Genomic DNA, 18,237 nt, shown 5'->3' on the forward strand with positions numbered 1-18,237 from the left:
GTTAATACGATCTGGAGTTTATTTTGTGTCTTGCAGTCTTAGTGGAATTGCTGGAATTGGCGGCTGTCTCCCAGGAGTGAAGTCTTAATCCTGGTATGGGCGCTGGGAGAATCCATGTGATCTCAGAGCTAGTATGAAGGAGTGACGTGAGAGAAGTAGTAAAGGGTCAGATACATGAGCTGTAGTAGATGAAAAGACACCCACTGTGTAATTTCTGTCCTCTTTGTTTTGCTGAGACACTCCATAGCTTGGTCTTGCAAACAGCTGTATGCAGGAGTAACGCCTTAATGACTTTGATGAATTTCCTGTGATAACTATCCTTGTACAAGTCAGTGTGGCTCATGTAAGGGCGAGTGCTTTCATCCAGGTAACAATCTGCAGGCAGGGTATGAGCACAAAATATCCAAGAACCTCAGCAAACCACCTCCAGTCTTTTCCATAGTGTAGTCCAAATCCTCTCTTGAAAATTGAGGAGTTTCTCATTTAAAATGTCCCTTTTCCCAAGTAATCTGAAGTATACTGTTAGGAACCTTTAAAACAGAAAAGCAAGTTTGGTGGCATTATCTTTTATTAACAGCTTCACCATTGTAAGTTTTCTATTTCTGTTTCCCTCACACTATATAATAGATGATAATTAGGACTCCAATACTTTTGCAGGTACACTGTAAGATAGGAAATACAAATATGTATTTGTCTTGCTGTTACAAAACAAATACAGTGAAAAATTAATCCATTGATTTCATGAGCATGGAATGACTTTTTGCACTGTTTGGTTGTTTATAGTTTGGACTTCTAGCTATATAATATACAGACCACATTGCTAGTGCTTCAGGCCAATTCATGAATACTGCACCTGGAAAGTTACACTGACTTAGTGAAATTGCTCATGTGTCGGCAGATGACTTATCACAAGATGAACACAGCTGCAATTCTCCAGCTGAGCTCCTACACATCATAAGAAAATGCAGCCCTGTTGCACAGGTAGGGTGTGAGGTTTGCAAGGATTCCAGAACTGTCCGGTACTACAGAGAATTTTGATCCATATCTGCAAAACTAAAAGTTGACTCGGTTCTTACTCATTATAATGTAAGAAAGGGCAAAGCACTTTTTCTTACCTTGGTCTTTATGATTGACTCAAGTTTAGCTTATATGTAGATGAATGCATTTAGGTTTGTATAAAAATGCTTTTTCTAATATGTGAAGCCAAGTTACTTGGATGTTACACGAACCAAAAGTAAGCTTCTCCTTTTGTTTTAGATCATTGTGAGTTAGAAGACTTTTCCACTTAAGCTGTTTGTTTATGTTTCTGTTAAAGATTTGATGGAAGTTTTCTGAAAATGAAATGTCACAGATTCTTGTGACCACAGTGATGGAGACATGCCCAGGGCAGATTTGATGACTCAAAATTCTTTGTCCTTTGGAACCCACAGCACAGGGTTTTTTTTGCTATATTCAGACATTTGGGAACTAAATGCCCTTTTAGCTTCTTTTTAGTATTTCTGGGATCCAGCGAGTGCAGACTTATCCAGCAGAAGTTAAATTTTACCACTTTAGAAGATTTACTGACATTTGTTTCTGTTTCAAAGTTAGTATTTGTGTCTACTTGTTTCTTAACTTACCAGTCAGAGAATTTGCTACAGACAAATGCACACCTATGTTTTCTTATACCAGAAGATGATGTATGGCACTCAGAGAAGAAACAAGAAATTGTACTTGGTCCAAAGACCTGCTTAATACAGGCCCATTAATTTATTTAGAGATCAATGGTTACTTAGAATATTTCACAAGAAAGCACTCGCTGCCAGTGCAAATACTGGGATCATGCATAAGCCTTAAGAGAAGGGCTAAGATGTTGCTCAATTTTGAGCAACTGTGAAAATGGGCACTCAGGAACAGTATTTTGTGTATATGGGAGTCTGGAACATTTAATACAAACAAATACATCTTTAGTTGTTCCTGCTTAATCTCTGCTAAAATCCACTATGACTTTGACCAGAATGCTTACTGTATCTGATACTGTTGACGTGTGTTAGACATTCATTCATATGTATTTATTTATTTATATGAAATCTCTCTCTGTGTAAATGAAAAGGAAATACACATGGTTTAGCAAACTGGGGAGCTGATTTTTTTTTCCCCCCTGAGGATTTTCAGTAATCCTTATATTTGTACTGTGGACAGTGTGCGTGGTGTGGTTGGTCTCAATATCTTTAGTTATGTAACGTAAACATCAAGCTGTGCTGTAAGTCAAACAGGGGACAAAGCAGTGTGACTGTAGTCTCTGTGGTACGTCAGACTGCAGGCTGACACTATGATGGGAAGAGTTGAGTTCAGTGGAAAGACCATCATTGATTTTAATGAGCTGTGGATATGGCCCAAACTCAAGGATCGGTGGCTTGGCTTCGCTGGAATGCCACCAGCATCATGTTGAGTCATGCGTGCACAGATACATATACATCCTCTTAAAGTTTAAAATAGCTTTCCAAAGGAGTGCCAGTGCCACAAGCAAAGATACCATTTGTATTTCATCATTTTCTTCTAATTGAATTCAAACACACTGCATAAGATTTTGGTACTCAACACCGGATTTAGTGGAAATGCAGTTCTGTCCCCTCATCACTCCCTCAGATGTGTTTCTATGCCAGTTCTTCTGTCTGTTTAAGGTCAATCTATTGTGTAGTTTAAGCATAAAGCTCCATCTGGAGAGGTTTATCTCCACATCTTCAGTTGACAGCTTGTTTGTGCAATGAAAGGAGTGCTACAGGTTAGAACTTGAAAGCACCTCTTTGGCGAGCAGGACTGAGATTTGCAGCTGATGGTATTCACAAGGATTGTTGTAACTACTGTTCTTCCCACACTCCTGCTGACTGTTGCAGTTCCCCCCAAATGCCATGAGATCTCATCAGGTCATAGCTCACACAGCCAGGTGATCGTGCAAGACTGAACATTCTTCTGAGCAAACAAAACCAGGCAAAACTGTCAAAATACATGCCCAGCCACAAAGCTTAAAAGCAGGATCTTTAATGGTTCAGAAACTGAAAATGAAGAGACCACCAAATGTTTCCAATACACCTGCTTGTTTAAGGCATCACATAATTTTGCTGACTCAGGAATGCTGAATTTTGGGTGGCTGCACTATTCTAAGCTCTTAAAACTGCAGGAAGCAATGAGAATCTTATTTCCCAGCTTCTGTTGAAATTTCTGCTTGAAAGCCTGTGGGGAAAAATGGAAGTTAGTGCACATACTTATTTTGCTTACAACTTTGATGCTGTCTTTAGGGCTGACCTCAGCAAAATGGCATGTCAAGGAGTCACACAGCCCATCCTGCTTTCACTGCTGTTCTTTGGCTTTTCATCTGCTGTTCCACCCTCTCTTCTTTCTGCTGAACATGCATTTCTTAAATTTAGATGACATTTGCCAGTAAAAGAGGCTACCATTATTCATAGGAGTCTGTTAAATATTATTGCTACCATTTGCCAAAAAATGTTATAGTAGCTTGTAGTCGTGTGTCCTTTCCTTTCTCCCAGTTAATATTTTATAAGACTGTTTTGTATTCCACTAGGTTACAAAGGAAGGATACCTGCCAGCACAAAAAGGGTTAATGCTCATGTATTTGGCTGGGTCTTTGCTATTTTGAGTGCCAAGACTCTTTTTTTGTGCCTTTTTTTTTTTTTTAATAAGATTCCTAACTTAGCAGAGTTGGAGCTGCAGCCCTTGCGGTGTGATGTGGGGACATTTGTCTCTCCCTGGATCCTGGCATCTGGCAAACCAGCATCTTTTCCCAGTCCTGTGGCACATTACTGCAGGCAGATAAAAGGGGTCTAAGGCTCTCCCTCATGGTGTCAGGATATATTTTATCCCATTGTTCAAGAAGCTATTCGTGTATTTCTAAGCACTGGTAATGACAAGAGAGGGAAGGTTTAGAGAAGATGCATCCTCTGATCCTGTTTTTCAAAGCAGTGTCAGGATTTCTGAGCTCTTCTGAATTTACCCTTTTTTTTTATATGATACATTTAATTATCTCAGTAAGAGGAAGTGAAAGGACGAGTGAAAGAAAGCAGGAGAGGCAGACAGTGTGGTATACTTGACATTTGAGAAATGATCCAAGAGTTGATCTACAAATTTAAACTATAAGCCCTTAATATAATTACCCAGAAACATGCTAGAAGCCAGGAGTGTTTATTAATGGTGCTTGCTTGATTTTCTTGCTTTTTCAATCTATATGTTGTATTTGAGTTTACCTTCAAGTGATATAACACCTCATAGGGAACTTGTGGATTTATATAATTGGCTTTATATCTGAATTAAAAAGGGGGAGATGTCAACACAATTTTATAGAGAATGGTGCATAGAAAACCTCCTATGCATTAGGAGACTAAACTCAGCTGGCGATACCATCTAGGAATTGCCTTCTGTAAAATGGTAATGACAGTTTTTTCCCAAATCCTTAGTTCTTTGTTTGTGGATCTGTTAAGAGAGACCTTATTTACAGATGCATAAAGCTTTATTTTTTTAAAGATTTTTGTCCTTTGAAAGAGACATAGCATGCAGCACATCAAAGTAAATTTCAAAGCCACAATGCAACGTTTGTGTGCTCTTAAAGGTTCAAGAGCAGTACAGTGAACAGAAGAATATGAGATGGTTTATACACCTCTTGTTAACTACCAGCATGTACTTCTTTGAGCATTTATTTTTTTATTGCTTATTTTCTTTTTTTGAATCTGTCTTTCACACACCATCACTATGTTGCTACTGTGCTGGCGGAATAGTGGATTTAATGAGTTGAACTCCTAAAGCTGTGGGCTCTGCAATAATTAAAAGCAATATCTTATTGTATAAGAAAATACATTAAAATGTTAAGGTTCTTATGATAAATGTTTCATGAGAGGATCTGAGTTTGTCTTCGTGGGGAGGTGCTGATAAAACCTGTAGAACTGGTAGGTGACTTTGCAGGTACGTGGTGACAACTGCTCCTCTTTCTGTTTGGACCCACAGTGTTGCTGGCATTTCAGTATTTGAAAACTACCTGGATGGAAGGATCCACTTAGTAGCAAGGATTCAAGGCTTGATGCCTATACCAGTGGATATCAATTATGTTCTCTTTAAAGGGGCGGTGAGGCTGAGAGTGGCATTTATCCTAGGAAAGCTGTTGGTATCCCCTAAACTCCGTGGTAAGGCAGAAAGATACTAAAACAATGGACTTAAGTTTGTCATGGCTCTTAACTGCAGCTTTTTTGGATACCACTGATCCTGGGGTGACAGACCCATTGGCTCAGTGATCAGCTTAAAGTGTGTGCCAAGCTCTGTGGTTGGGAAGGACCAAGCAGAGATCCAGTTTAAGCATGTGATTATGTGACTAGTGACACAGAACTGTGGTTTATTCAACAGTTTTAGGTAAAATTCTTCTGCAATTAGCTTATTTCCTGCCTCTGGATATTTATTAGATATTTTCCCTTCCCATTATAGTGGGAACAGCTCCAGCATATTTAAGAGACAATTGAGAGCACACTGGGATACTTAAAGATTGCCAGAACTTGAATCTGAGTAACATGTTAGGCTGCTGTGTAAGGACTCTGCTGTGCTATGGGTCTGTTCTGGAGAAACTGGCTCAGTATGAGGTATTTTTTATTATGTGATGATTTTAAAACTCTGAACATGAGAGGTCAAATTATGCAGTGCACTCACTGATTTCTAATTTAACTTAGCATTTTGATGCCAGTGCTCCTGCAAGAGTTCCCACAGCTGAAGGCTGGCTAGTGAACTTACAGTTATCTTGGGTATTTATAGGGTGACTATTCTTGTAGGGTCTTTCTGGCTGTCCTTATTGAGCAAGGGAGGATGGGGAAAGACTCTAAAACACAGTTCCAGGCACCAGGAATTTTTGAGTTCAGTTGCAGTTTATGGATTCTGGAACAGTCACTGAATTACTTGTCCTCGGTTCTCCCCACTGTATCTGCAGTATGGAGTAATACATTCTGTGCAGAGGGACACAGGTCTGGTATCTCACAGATATCAAGTGGTAGGAATAAATTTATTATTTCTTAATATTTTCAGTTATTTTGCAGCTTGTGGAATGAACCAGGTACAGTATTCATGCTTTTACACAGAGAAAAGATAACAAAGAAAACACAATGTTACCATTGCCTACTAATTTGAGTTAAATGTCAAAAGTATGCCATTTTGACTTTTATTTTTCTGTTTGCTTCCCCTTGGAGCAATAAAGCCTGCAGGCAGGACATTCTGGGACTCCACTGCCCTTCTCTGAAGGTTAATGGTCACCTTATCTTCAGCCTTGTGTTCGCAGGCTCTGGAGCCAGACAGCCTTTTCCCCAGAGCTGTGCTTCCGTGATTTCCCGTATTATTGCCTCAGCCAGCAGCCACTGAGATGGTATCAGAGATGACCTTCGCTTTTGAGTTTTTATTTCAGTTGCAGTTGAAATTCAGGATGTTGATGGCTTTAGGAATATTATTCCAGATGTGGGAGTCCCTGATTCTCCTCTTGCTTATACCTGCACAAACGAATCAGAAGTAATTCTGTTGAAGAGGTGGGTCTACATTAGCGCAAAACTAATATACATGGGAAGTCATTAAACCTGATTGCTGTTCACAGCACAGGCATTAGTGGCAATGTTGATCTGATCTGTCTCCAAGGGAGCTTGGCGAGAGTGTTGGAAGGACATTAACTGGATCTATCCCTAGAGGGGAGTTTGGGAAGAATGGGGAGTAGAAAACTCAATTCATTATTCACATCATCTCCGGATATTTGTTTAGACTCAGTAACTGTTACCTCTGATGTTCGACATCTAGACTAGGCACTGGTCCATGTGCCTGTAGCTACACACTGTGTTCTCACATTTCTTTCCAGATGGTCTTGTATGTTGGTGCCTGCCTGGACACCGAGAAGGAAAAGTTGTGTTGTTGGAACTTAATATTTTTTAACACGGTGTTTTCTTAAGTCAGAATCTGCTGAAATAGAGCTCCTTTGTTCAACTTCTGCACTACTCCCCCTTAGACAAAAGAACCACAGTTTCCTAGTATATAAAATATTGACCGTGCTAGTATTTTCACAGGAAATACCAGCTCTTCCACTGTGTCAAAAATAATCTGCTTTTCATTCAGATTCTTTAAAATCTTAGACTTTAGATTTATGATCTTGGATGAAAAAAGCAGAAACGTGAGAGGCAGCACATCCTGGCTATATTGTCTGTGTATACAGGGATGCTGTCACTTCTCTATTAGTAAATTATATATTTATATGCAAATAAATCCTTGTACATTTGTAAAATGTCAAACAAACAATCTATCTCTGGATATGTATTACTTGTTTGTCAATTGGTATTTTCTCTCACTGAAGTCTGAGGTTACATCTGTGATCCTGTTGCAAATCTAGAGGAAATTACCTTTTGAATGACACATGGTCTGACCTTCATCTCCAGATAATCCAGTAAGAGTTCACATTTGGCTGTGGAGACACAAAGGATAGATTTAGAATACCAGTATTTTTGGCTGTATTTTAGAATTCAGTAATGCACTGGATATCCCATACTGAAGTTTATCTTCACTCATTCCTCAGAGGTGAAGACAGTGTGTTTGTGGTAAACTGCAAGAAACAATTCAGACTCAGAGTTACCAAACACTGGAATTAGAGATTACATGTATTGCTGCTTTCTTTGAAATATTCTTTTTATTGAAGGAGATTGCAGGAAGTCCTCTAACAGGGAATAACAACAACAAAAATCCCCCAAATCCCACACATTGTACACAAAGTGTGAAAATAGACTTAATTAGAGCAACATACAGTAATTAGACTCCAGATAAAGTATCATGGCAAATTCTTCTGGCTTATATGCATGAATAAAAAGCCATTAATAGTGCATAGTTGGAGATGTCTGACTATACTCTCTACTTTCAGTTTCAGAGATAGGCTTTGACCCTCATTTTCCTTCTGATATTAATCACAGATGGATGTATAAACTCTGCAAGGCAGAAATCCTCTTATCTCCACTTCTTTGTTGTCTGCAGAGTGCTGTGTTTGATTCTAACCCTGTTTGTTTAAAGCTCTGATACTGCAGCTTTTAACAGCGGTGCACGTTTAGTTGTTTCTTTAGAATTGAAGGGCTTTCACAGAAAATGTCTAAGCCAGGCTGATTTGCCAGCCTGGGAATCTCACTTGTAAGAAAACTGAATCCATTTATCTTTCAGGAAAGTATTTTCTGAGAATCACGTTTATGCTGGCACACAGTTGCAGAGTGTTGTTAGGGGTACAGATGCAACATGCATGTAAGAAATGCATGGAATCTTCGTGGCATAAAATCCAAGTGCCCATAGATCAGTATATGACGGCTCACCCTGTCACAAGGGTGACAGGGGAGCTGCAAACCTCCTTCAGTGAATTCTCAGCTGATAGACACTGTTTTCAAAACAGCAAAACTTACCAGAGGAATGCAGTCAAAACGTTACAGTGACTAGGAAAGAAGAAAGTAGACTAGATTTTGGTAGAGCTTGAAGGCTAAAACCGGGAGACTAAAGTCTGCCTTGTTGAATTCAGTTCAGAGACATAGAAATCTAAAGGAAATCTGCAATGTTGTGGTCTACTAGTTTGCTGTGGGATTTTTACTCCTACCTCTAAATTTGTTTAGTGAAAAATTCACATGAAACTTTTGTCCCTTTCTGGAAAAATCAAAAAAAAACGTAAACCAAACATCCATGTTTAAACACAGTTTGTGAATCATGGGATTTCCTAACTGTGTGACATCTGGTCCATCCCTGCTGCTGTGCACTCTGTCTGTGTCCTGATGGACAGAGCAAGCCAGCTTTGGATGGGCAATTGTGAAGTTGGAAGTGTTTGCAGTCTGGGAGCTGAGGAGGCAAGGATGTAGTCAGCCCTTAGAGACCCAGTTGCAAGAGGCTACAAGAAAAGCAGTAGCTCTGTCAGACATGGAACATGTTTAGAATTGCTGGTTGTGTGTATAGTTCCTGACACCTCTGCTGTCAGGCTGCTGGTGTGTACCCTATGTATTTGCAGTATGTATATATTTGAATTTCCTCCATTGGATTAGTAGTTACTGTTGGTTACTTATGTCGAAGAGGCCTTTTTTTTTTGCCGTGGCACAGGTCACAGTGCCTGAGAAATTAATAGCTTGCTGATTTTAGGAGCTGTATTTTGGTGCAAGCATTTTTCAGTGATTGGATTCCTGAGCCTTGCTCAGACTTGCCTCCCTCCTTTGGAGAAATTGAGAAACCCATTGGGAAGTTTACCAGGCACTTGGATCTCTGCTGCTGCCCATTCATTGCTGCTGGTACCACTGCGGGAAGGCAGCTTCCCACCAGGACTGCTTGTTCTCCCAGAAGGGGAAGCAAGGTGGATTTGGATGTGCAGTGATCACAGGGGGTGGTGCAATGTTGGGCTGTTGAGGGAAAGCAGTGACAGTGAGTTTGACAGTGAGTTAAAATGGGGAAGGCCATAATTTTCAAGTGAGAGTAGGCCTGGACTGGGCTATTTTAATCAAGCCAAGCCACAAACTTTAGAGGAAATCCAGATCTGATTCAACTTCCAGGTGTTTAAACTTGCTGTCTTCCCTATCTTTAAAGAACCATCTTTACCTTGCCGAAGTCTGTGTTTGAGGTTATTTGGTGTTCACTAACTTTCCAAGTTAAAACCAGCTTTAATTAATTGGCAGTAGAGCAGCCTGTTCACTTCAGCACTTAAATGAAGAGCTAATGTAAGTGTAGCAATGTTTGGCTCTCAAACCCAGGGTGCAGCACATAACTGCTTACTTGCACTGATTTACCTGTGGATGAAGAGCCATGATATTTATCAACATCTAAGATTTCAGACCTATACCCAAAAAGCTCAGTGTGTAGCCATTTGGAGCTGTGCTAGTGATAAAGAAGCAGAGCAGTGAATAATAAATCTAACATGAAGTGGCTTGGAGAGTGATATGAAGATAGAGAATCAAAAAGGATTAAATCCTGAGGTAGGGTAATTATTTTTAATGACTGTTTACTAGTTTTTGCTTCTTGGAAAGTAAGGGGGTTTTGAGATGGTGCAATGTGTCTTGCTAAACTGCCAGTTGCTGGGAATGGGACTATGTCTGACCTAAATGGAACCCAACAGATGAAGATTTACATGTTCAGGTAAGTCACTTCAAGACAAAAATGCATGAAAGAAAACAAGAATAATGAAAGGAAGGCAAACCATCTGAGGAGGTTTGGAGACAGGGAATCTGCTTCATGGTAGCAAAAACTCCAATCTTTTGAAGCTTGCGGGCTGTATTCTGCACCAGGTGAAGTGATGAAATTCTTCCAAAGCCATCAAGATTGCACCCTTCCACTGGCTTTAGGGACTGTGCCTTCCCACTGGGAGGCCATTTGATCCTTCCAGCTTTTAAATACAAATGTGAATTTTTCATGAGGTCTCCTTCATTTCTTACTGTACTACAAATGTTTCTGTTGGCAGCATTTTCTGAACTAAATGCCAGGCAAATTTCAGATGCAATCCTACATCCAAGGTTTTGAACATTAGGCCAGTCAGAAGGTTTCTCCAGTAATCTCCGGGAATTCCTTCCTGGTGGTTGTTACCCAATAACTGAAACCTTGATTTTGCATTTTTTTTTCCTGTGGGCTTTCTCTGATGGGTGGAGATTAATGCTCTCTAGTGAGTCTTTTTTTGCTGGGATTAGGAGTTCAGTATGAAGTCATTGTGACAAATGCAGTAATTCAGGACAACGATGAAACTTCCTTGGGTAAAACTTCAACTAGTGTTACTGTATTTTTGCTTCTTTGTCTTTTCCCAAGAGACAGAAAGTGTATCTGCTCGAGGTCAGGTTTGATTTGTAGTTCTTGTGTGGATGGCATTGAAGCTGGCTGCTTGGAGAGGCTTTTGCTTGCCTGCTAAGTGGGAAACTAGACTAGAATATGATTTGTTTCCCCTTTGTGATGGTTCTTGCACTTGCTGTCATCTATTATTTGTGTCATGGCTTTCCTTTGTGAAGGGGCCTTAATAGAAAATAGAGAAATGGAGTTGTCTGTTCATAGATTTCAAAGTTCTGCACTGGTGGAAAACTGCTGTAGCTGAGTCACTTATGTGACTCCTCACCCAAGGCCCATTTCTCAAACTTCATGTTTCTGTTATCAGAAAGGTATTAAAAGAAAATACTTTTTTTCCTAGTATTCCAGAAGAACTGCTCCACCTTAGATCTGGTCTTGCTTCTCAATGCCTTTAAGAGGAGCTCATACAGAAATAATAATACTGCCTCTTACTGGCTTGCCAGAGCCAAGTATTCAAATGCAGTGTACTAGCTGAGAAACACAAATAAATGTGGTCTTCTTCTGATCTTCTAGGAATGACTGTAAATATTTCCTTTGCTATTATGAGAGTTATGAACTTCCTACTTTCAAATATATGTGCATTTTTTAAATCAGGAGCTGACATTCTTAGCAAGGCACGCGACTCCAGGAACAGGCTGACGTGTTACTGGCTGCTGCTGCTCCCTTGTTGTGTGCAAGTGGCACAAACAATGTCTTGCCTCATATTTCTGCTTTTACCTCAACAGAGGCCATTAACAGTCATGAATTCATTTCCACATGAATTTAATGCAATATAATGTCAGAAACAACAGCTATGTTGTCCCCAGGACTTGGGTCATCCTTGTGAATGAAGCTGCTTGAGGTTTATGTTCCCCAGCATTTTCCTCCTTCCACACCCAGTGAGGGCGTCCTTAATTGTGATAGTGAGTAACAACCATTAGTGTATTGTCAGAGGTCATCACCAGGCACTAATTTTGTCATATGGGTCTACTGGCTAATTTAAACTCTAGAGCTTTTAGCCTGACCTTGCAATATTGCAGGGATGTAGTTGGGGTTTTTTTCCCTCTGTTAATGTGTTAGAATAGATTATGATTTACAGTGAACTGGGATAATACCTGTTTTGGAAGGTGCTGGGCACTCCTTACGTGCTGGAGAATAATTACAGTTTTTACTGGTTACTTCTAAGATGTTGCAAGTATTTTCTGTAGCTTTTCTCTACCAAAAAAAATAACAATAACAATTAATCTCCTCAGGGCTTCTTCACATCCTAATTACAACCAAGCCTCTCATTAGTCCCACAGCGAGGCAGAATCAAATGCCATATGGTATTTTACACTTAGGATGCTGCGCGTACCAAGAGCTGGAAGGAGACAGGAAAAGGGGGAGTTAACAATTCATAACCATTTATGGAGCAGGCACAGCCCTCCTTGGACCCAGTTCAGCAGAGTCTGAGGGCCTCAGATCAGGAACTTTATCTGGCCAGTAATTGCATCGGCATGCTGGCTGCCTTGTGCGCGCGTGTGGGCAAGTGCTGAGCACGACACAAGGCTGCAGAACCTTCTGCTGGCATCCACACACAGGGATGAATTAAATGCACACACGCCTCCCGGGAAACACCATGGCTGGATTCTACGGGTGCCTGAAAAGTAAAAAGTAAGTGCCATGCTGAGCCCTCCCCTCCACCTTTCCCCTCCACCCACCAGCCCTCCCTCACTTTCCAAAGTGAGCTGAGTCTCCTGAGTAGTTTGAAAACCTGTCTTTGTTGTATTGCAGCTGCAGCACTGAGCAAAGTGCTTGTGCCTTGGGACTGAAGCACCATTCTGAGTGCAGAAGTGCAAAAAATTAGTCCTGGGTAAAATATTAGTGTGGTGAGAATTGGTCATGTTTTTTTCCTTCAGAGGTGTAGGCATGAAATATTGAAAAAGGAATTAAGAATCTTTTCCTGTTTAATTATAGCAAGAGGAAAAATGTCCTCTTCCTTAGTGATTAGCTATATTGTTTGTATATTAACACATAAAAATGAGAAATAAAGAAATGTACATTGGCTTTTATAAAAGCATTCAGCTAGAAGTCTGGCAGTAAATGCTCTTTAAGAACTTGATGTACTCAGTTTTTCTATAAGCAATCTGAGGTTTGTTTCTGTAATTGCTCCCTGTTGAGAGATTCAATTGTATTTAAAAGGAATATTTTTTTATTGCTTCACTGACATATTCTGTTGGAGTAGACTATAAAGAGAGAAGAGAATGAGATAATGCACATTAGTGTTTGTGCTTTAAACCACCATGAAGATGCATTCTGTTTCTGCTTTGACATTCTCCCTGCTAAGGAATGGAACAAAATTTCCTGCTGCCAAACCCGAGCAGTGGTTTGATCATGTTTTGCGCCAGCAGACTGCAGAGGGCTCTATTCTTGCACCCAGTGTGGGATTACAGACAGGGAACATGCACAGTGGAAGGCAAGTGAAGCTGTGTCTTGAGGCTTAGGATGTGAATGCTGATAGTTGAATGTGTCCTAGTTAGCAGAGGGGAAAACATAGTTCAAAAGTGGTGATGGATTCTTTTTCCTTTTCCCTCTCCTAAAGGTTGTATCCCTCACACTAACAGTTTGTCTCATGTTACTCTGGTGGAAATGTGCATTTTCAAAGGCACACAACTCTATTGGATTTCAGTTAGCATTTCCATCCCATACTGACTCTTTTCCTCCTCTGAAATTTGTAACAGGGAATTAATATTTGGAATGTAAGTTTGCTTTAAATAAAGGAAGAGTATGCCATCATAACTAGCAAAAGGTCTAAGAGTGAGTCCTGATGAAGATAGGTGGATTGGCACTTGAATTGACAACCCCCCCCCCGTTTACATAGTTGGATTTATGCTGAGAGGCTTTTTTCCCCCCCAAATTCTCCAGCATCTAATGCATTTAAAACAAAATTGAAAGTCTGAGAGGCTATAAAGGCTGGCAGATGAAGCTTTTTACATGTGGTATACCATCTCTTCTTTCCTGGTAGATCTCCACCTGATTTATGAGGAACAGAGCTTTTTTTCTTCAACAGATTTTTCTTTCTTGATATTTTCCAGTTAGGTCTCTACACTTGATAATATACAGATCATATTCTTTAGCCTGTTATTTCAGCCCTGTGATGTGTTCCCAAGTGAATTAGTGCAACTATTAATACTTTGCAGTCTTTGCAAATTTTACATGCTGCTTTGGCTGTGGTTATTAGCAGTTAAAATAAGTGCAAGGCACCCGTTGCAGTAATAGTGATGTTTTTAGCCCAGTATTAATTTTGGATGAAATTTGTTTGGAGTTTGATGTGAAGTGTTTGTCTTTCTGGACAAATGCGTCATTGGAATGGCTTCCCCAAGTTCTCACGTGGTCATTTGACCTGTAGGAGTTAGTTTGCTTTCTGAATGAAAGCTCTTTTGGAATGAAGTGGCTTTTCTGTGTTAAGCAGTTGGCTTGGGCACCGGCAGGAGCTTGGCCAAAGTGGCACAGAGCTCAGTGCAGGCCATGAAACCTGCCATGGACACTGGGAGAGGGTGCCCTCCAGGGCCCTGAGCTGCTGAGTCCAGCTAAAGCACCTGGGCTGTTTTAAAAGCAGCTTTGGGTAGTGCTTTCCTGTGCTGCTGTCACATTTACCTTCCCCACGTTTTGCAAGAGAAAGCAAAGGCTCTGCCCTGGTGCAATAATGTGTGGCTGAATCTGATCTTTGTGCACAGTCTTGTACCTGTGTTTTATTTATGTTCTTTTAAGACATAAAGAAAAAGGCCAAAGCCTAATCCAGATAATTCTACATCACAGCTCCAATCTTGGCTGCTATGTCACTGAAGTAAAACTTGTAGATTGCTTTCATATTTCTCTTTAGCCAGCTGAATAACCTCAAACTGTTGTTCTGGTAAGTTTATAGCTCATCACCCTTGTTGCAAAGTTTTGTTTTTTCTCGGTCCAAGTGTGGTGTCAGAAGAAAAAATTAGATCTGGACAGTTAGGATGAAGTTTTTAAAACCTGTGGAGGAATCTTTTTATATGTTCCTCAGTTTTTGGTACTAGCCAAGTATGTTGTTATAAGCTGAAAATGTGGTTGCTTGAATAGTAAGGTTCACTGATGGTCAACACAAACTGCCAATTTCCAAAGACAAAAATAGTGTGTTAGAAGCTATATAAAATAGCTGGCTGAAGGTTTTATGTGCCAGCTCAGAACTGGTTTGTATAGCAGACTATAAGAAAATGTATGTAACTGGTCTGCATTTAATGTGGTCACTCAGGATTTCACGGTGCCTTCCACAAACAATCCTAGAATTATGGACATTTCAATTTGAATGTCTTCTGCTATGCTAAGCTCTGCACTCTCAGTAGAGAATTGTGTTCTTTTTCTATAGTCCAAAATTGTTAAAAAATGCTGATGTGCACTTTTGTCCTGCAAAGAAGTTTTAACATTTGGGTAAAGCAACTCTATCAAGGAATACATCAGTAGAATTTTCAATATATTTTTAAATTGCTTGAGATGAAAGTGATTGCAAATGCAGAACAATGTTATGACCACGAAATTGAGTAAAATGTGTTTTCTAGGTTAGGTGCTGCTGCTGTAGTTTATACTGCCTGTTCAGATGAGTGTCAGGAAGAGATGTTTGCTGGGTTTATTTCATAGTTGGTACAGTGCTGTCCACCTGACAGATAACCAAGCTGTCTGTTCACTGCCTCTTGCACCTTCACCCCAAGCCCTCTTGTTGGAGAAGTTCATATGGGACAGTGGAAGGAGTGCCAAAAATCCCTTTGTCCTTGGGGCTAATTACACTTTTATTACAGCTTTCATATGTGTGTGGAGTCCTTTGAGCCTTTTACTCCCCATCCACAGCAAGCAGCTGCTGTTTTAGCTCAGACAGCAGCAAGTGAATTGGAAGTGGTTTAAAGCTCCACCAACTGCTACTGAAGTAGCAACTTGACAGTTTAAAACTGTTGGCTTTTCTCTGTCAGCAGCTCATTTGCCTCCCGTGGCCTCTCTCCCTTTTTGGAGCCGTGTAATCACCACGGGGTCTCAGTAGCTGCGTGTACTGACTGCCTGCAGTACATGATGCTGTGCTCTTTGGCATGGTTTTAGATATGCAGCATCTCTCCAAGGCTCAAAGGCTGTTTAAAGCAAGACACTGAGTTCCCTGGCCATCCCTGCCTGTGTATCCCCCTGCATATCTGGGCTTGTCTCGACTCAGCAGTGGTCCATGGGCTCAGTGCCACTGGTACAGTCAGAAGGCTGTGCAGCTTTGGAGTTGGTGCTTCCTGGGAGTTGTGGCAGAACTAGTGGTCCTGTGGTGAGCTGGGGATCTGTGTGGCTGATGAATTGTGGTGAAATGCTTTCCATGAACACTTTGGTGTTTTTAAATATGTCTCTATTGTACATCACTTTGACACAATGTTTCCCAACAAGAGCAAGAATGACTCCTTAACAGCTTTTCAGTGTTGGTTTTTTTGAGGTGAAAATATCTGAGCATGATAGGCAGTTTCTGCCCAGCAAAGCAAGTTCACCTGTGTAGAGACAATCCTTGGATCCACATAGGAGTGACAATATTAGGTTTCAAGAAACAGCTTTTGTGGAAAGTGGAGAGCTCTCCCAGCTGGGGCCAAGTTAGAGAGGATGAGCTGAGGTGAAAGGAGTCCTCGGGCTTGTGAGTCTCTCAAGGGAATCTTTCAATACACAACCTATGAGCATGTTCCTGTACTTGGCAATTATACAGAGTGGACATTTGTGAGCATGTTGGTTTTGGCCCACAAGGATCATTCAGTGCTACGCCTGGTATTAAATGTGTGGAGGCTTAAGTCCTGTTTTCCTATTCAAGAATGGTAGAGAGGGTAAACAAAAGCAGTCAGGAGGTGTCAGAGCCATGGCACTGCAGGCAGTTGGGCACAGTTAGTACAATGGTGCTATATTAGTAACAAAAAAATCAACTATTTCTCTTTGTTGATTCATTCCATTTGACTCATCTCTGTGCAAGAAGTTCACTTCTGGCTTAATACACGAGTGAGTCACTCCACATCTCCCAGTCCTCCTCATTCTGTTCGTGCTTCTCTCTGGATGGTGTTTGTTTTAGCAGCCACAGTGGTGCAGTGTGTTTGCTGGCTGTAGGCAGAGGAATTCCAAGCAGGCATGCCAGTTTGTTTGGTTTCAGCCCTTTCCCTATCACCGAGGTTCTGAGTATTTGACAGACATGCTGTCAAATGGACCTCTAATGCTGCTTGTCCTACATCACTTGCACTGGAGCAGAAGCTTCTTGGTTTGGGACAGTCTGCTGAATGTGATCCTCACTCTTCTGCATCATTTGACTGCCAGGTTTTTTGTCTACATTATTTTGCCAGACTGAGCCATGAAAACATCGTGTCACAATTTTGCCTTGTGTAGACGCTGGCCTTTGTCTCTTACACAGAAACTTCTGCTGCTCAAGGTATCTAGCTTTGTACCCCTACAGCCAACTGGAGGGATTAATTTGTCATTTCATCCTTTTGTAGAGGTATAGAAAGTTTAATAGCTGTGATGTAAAGGCCTAGAACTGGCTTTAGAAGCTGAAATTTGATGATATGTGGGACAAAAATGTAGTAGGTCCAAACTGTACTTCTGGTAGATAACCTACCTGAGGTGGTGTAGAGCAGCTAGAGCTGATTAACAGACAGACTTGGGAAAATCTCAGATAAGCCTGTCCTTGGGGAAACAGGAGAAAAACAGCAAGGTAATTCCAAGGTTGATTTCTACTCCCCCCCCCATTTCTCCTAGGAACTGCTGCTGTAAGAAAACAATTGAGCACAAGGTGCTCCACACTAATGCAATTCAAGCTTATAGTTCTGCATTAAATCTGTTAGAGTCTTAAGGTTGAGTAAAGTTATTTTGGATACAGTAAATACTAACTGCAGACTCATTTTATCTATCTTGTTATTTTATTCGTAATTATTTGTATCAAGATAGCAGGTGGCCCTCCAAGGCCCCACTGAGGGAGTCACTGTATAAACAAACAAGAAAACCCCCCAGTCAGTTGATTTCCTGTTTGATTTTGCTTGTAGATGCTGTTCATCACTATGTTAATAGTCAGGGTTGTTCCAACAGCTCAACCTTTCCAACATAATGTATGTGAAAAAGCTGAGACCTGGGCCACACACATCATTATTTTTTTCTTTAACTGCATTTTTATATTGGTGTGTGCTGCTGCTGCATTCATACAGGTGTGCAGGTGCCACAACTATAGTTCTATAGTCTATCATATCCTGTCCCCATGCTAGAGCATGTTGGTATCTTTGCAACTGTTGTGGTTTAGCTCCAACAATTAAACCCTACAACAGCTGCTCACTCCCCCCCCTCCGGTGGGATTGGAGAGAGAACTGGAAGGGTAAAAGTGAGAAAACTTGTGGGTTGAGATCAAGACAGTTTAATAGGTAAAGCAAAAGCTGCACA

At 40.7% G+C, this 18,237-nt stretch overlaps 1 protein-coding gene across 7 annotated transcripts in view; it reads left to right on the forward strand.

Annotated features, from left to right (window-relative positions):
* Positions 1–18,237, forward strand: part of KIAA1210 (KIAA1210 ortholog) — a 52,223-nt gene that overhangs the window by 410 nt on the left and 33,576 nt on the right. For 3 of the 7 annotated variants that reach the window (XM_051783869.1, XM_051783959.1, XM_051783885.1), the window contains exon 1: positions 11,874–12,462. The exons of 2 other annotated variants lie outside the window; for them this stretch is intronic. In XM_051783869.1, coding sequence (XP_051639829.1) covers positions 12,401–12,462 — 62 coding nt within the window. In that variant the 5' untranslated portion in view covers positions 11,874–12,400. Of the gene's footprint in view, positions 1–12; positions 982–11,873; positions 12,463–18,237 lie in introns of those variants that run through there. 2 more of the 7 variants (XM_051783895.1, XM_051783903.1) reach the window with 2 other exon arrangements.

Source organism: Manacus candei, unplaced genomic scaffold (assembly GCF_025592945.1).
Source record: "Manacus candei isolate 608988 ecotype Guabito, Panama unplaced genomic scaffold, ASM2559294v1 h1tg000003l, whole genome shotgun sequence".
Classification (NCBI taxonomy): domain Eukaryota; kingdom Metazoa; phylum Chordata; class Aves; order Passeriformes; family Pipridae; genus Manacus; species Manacus candei.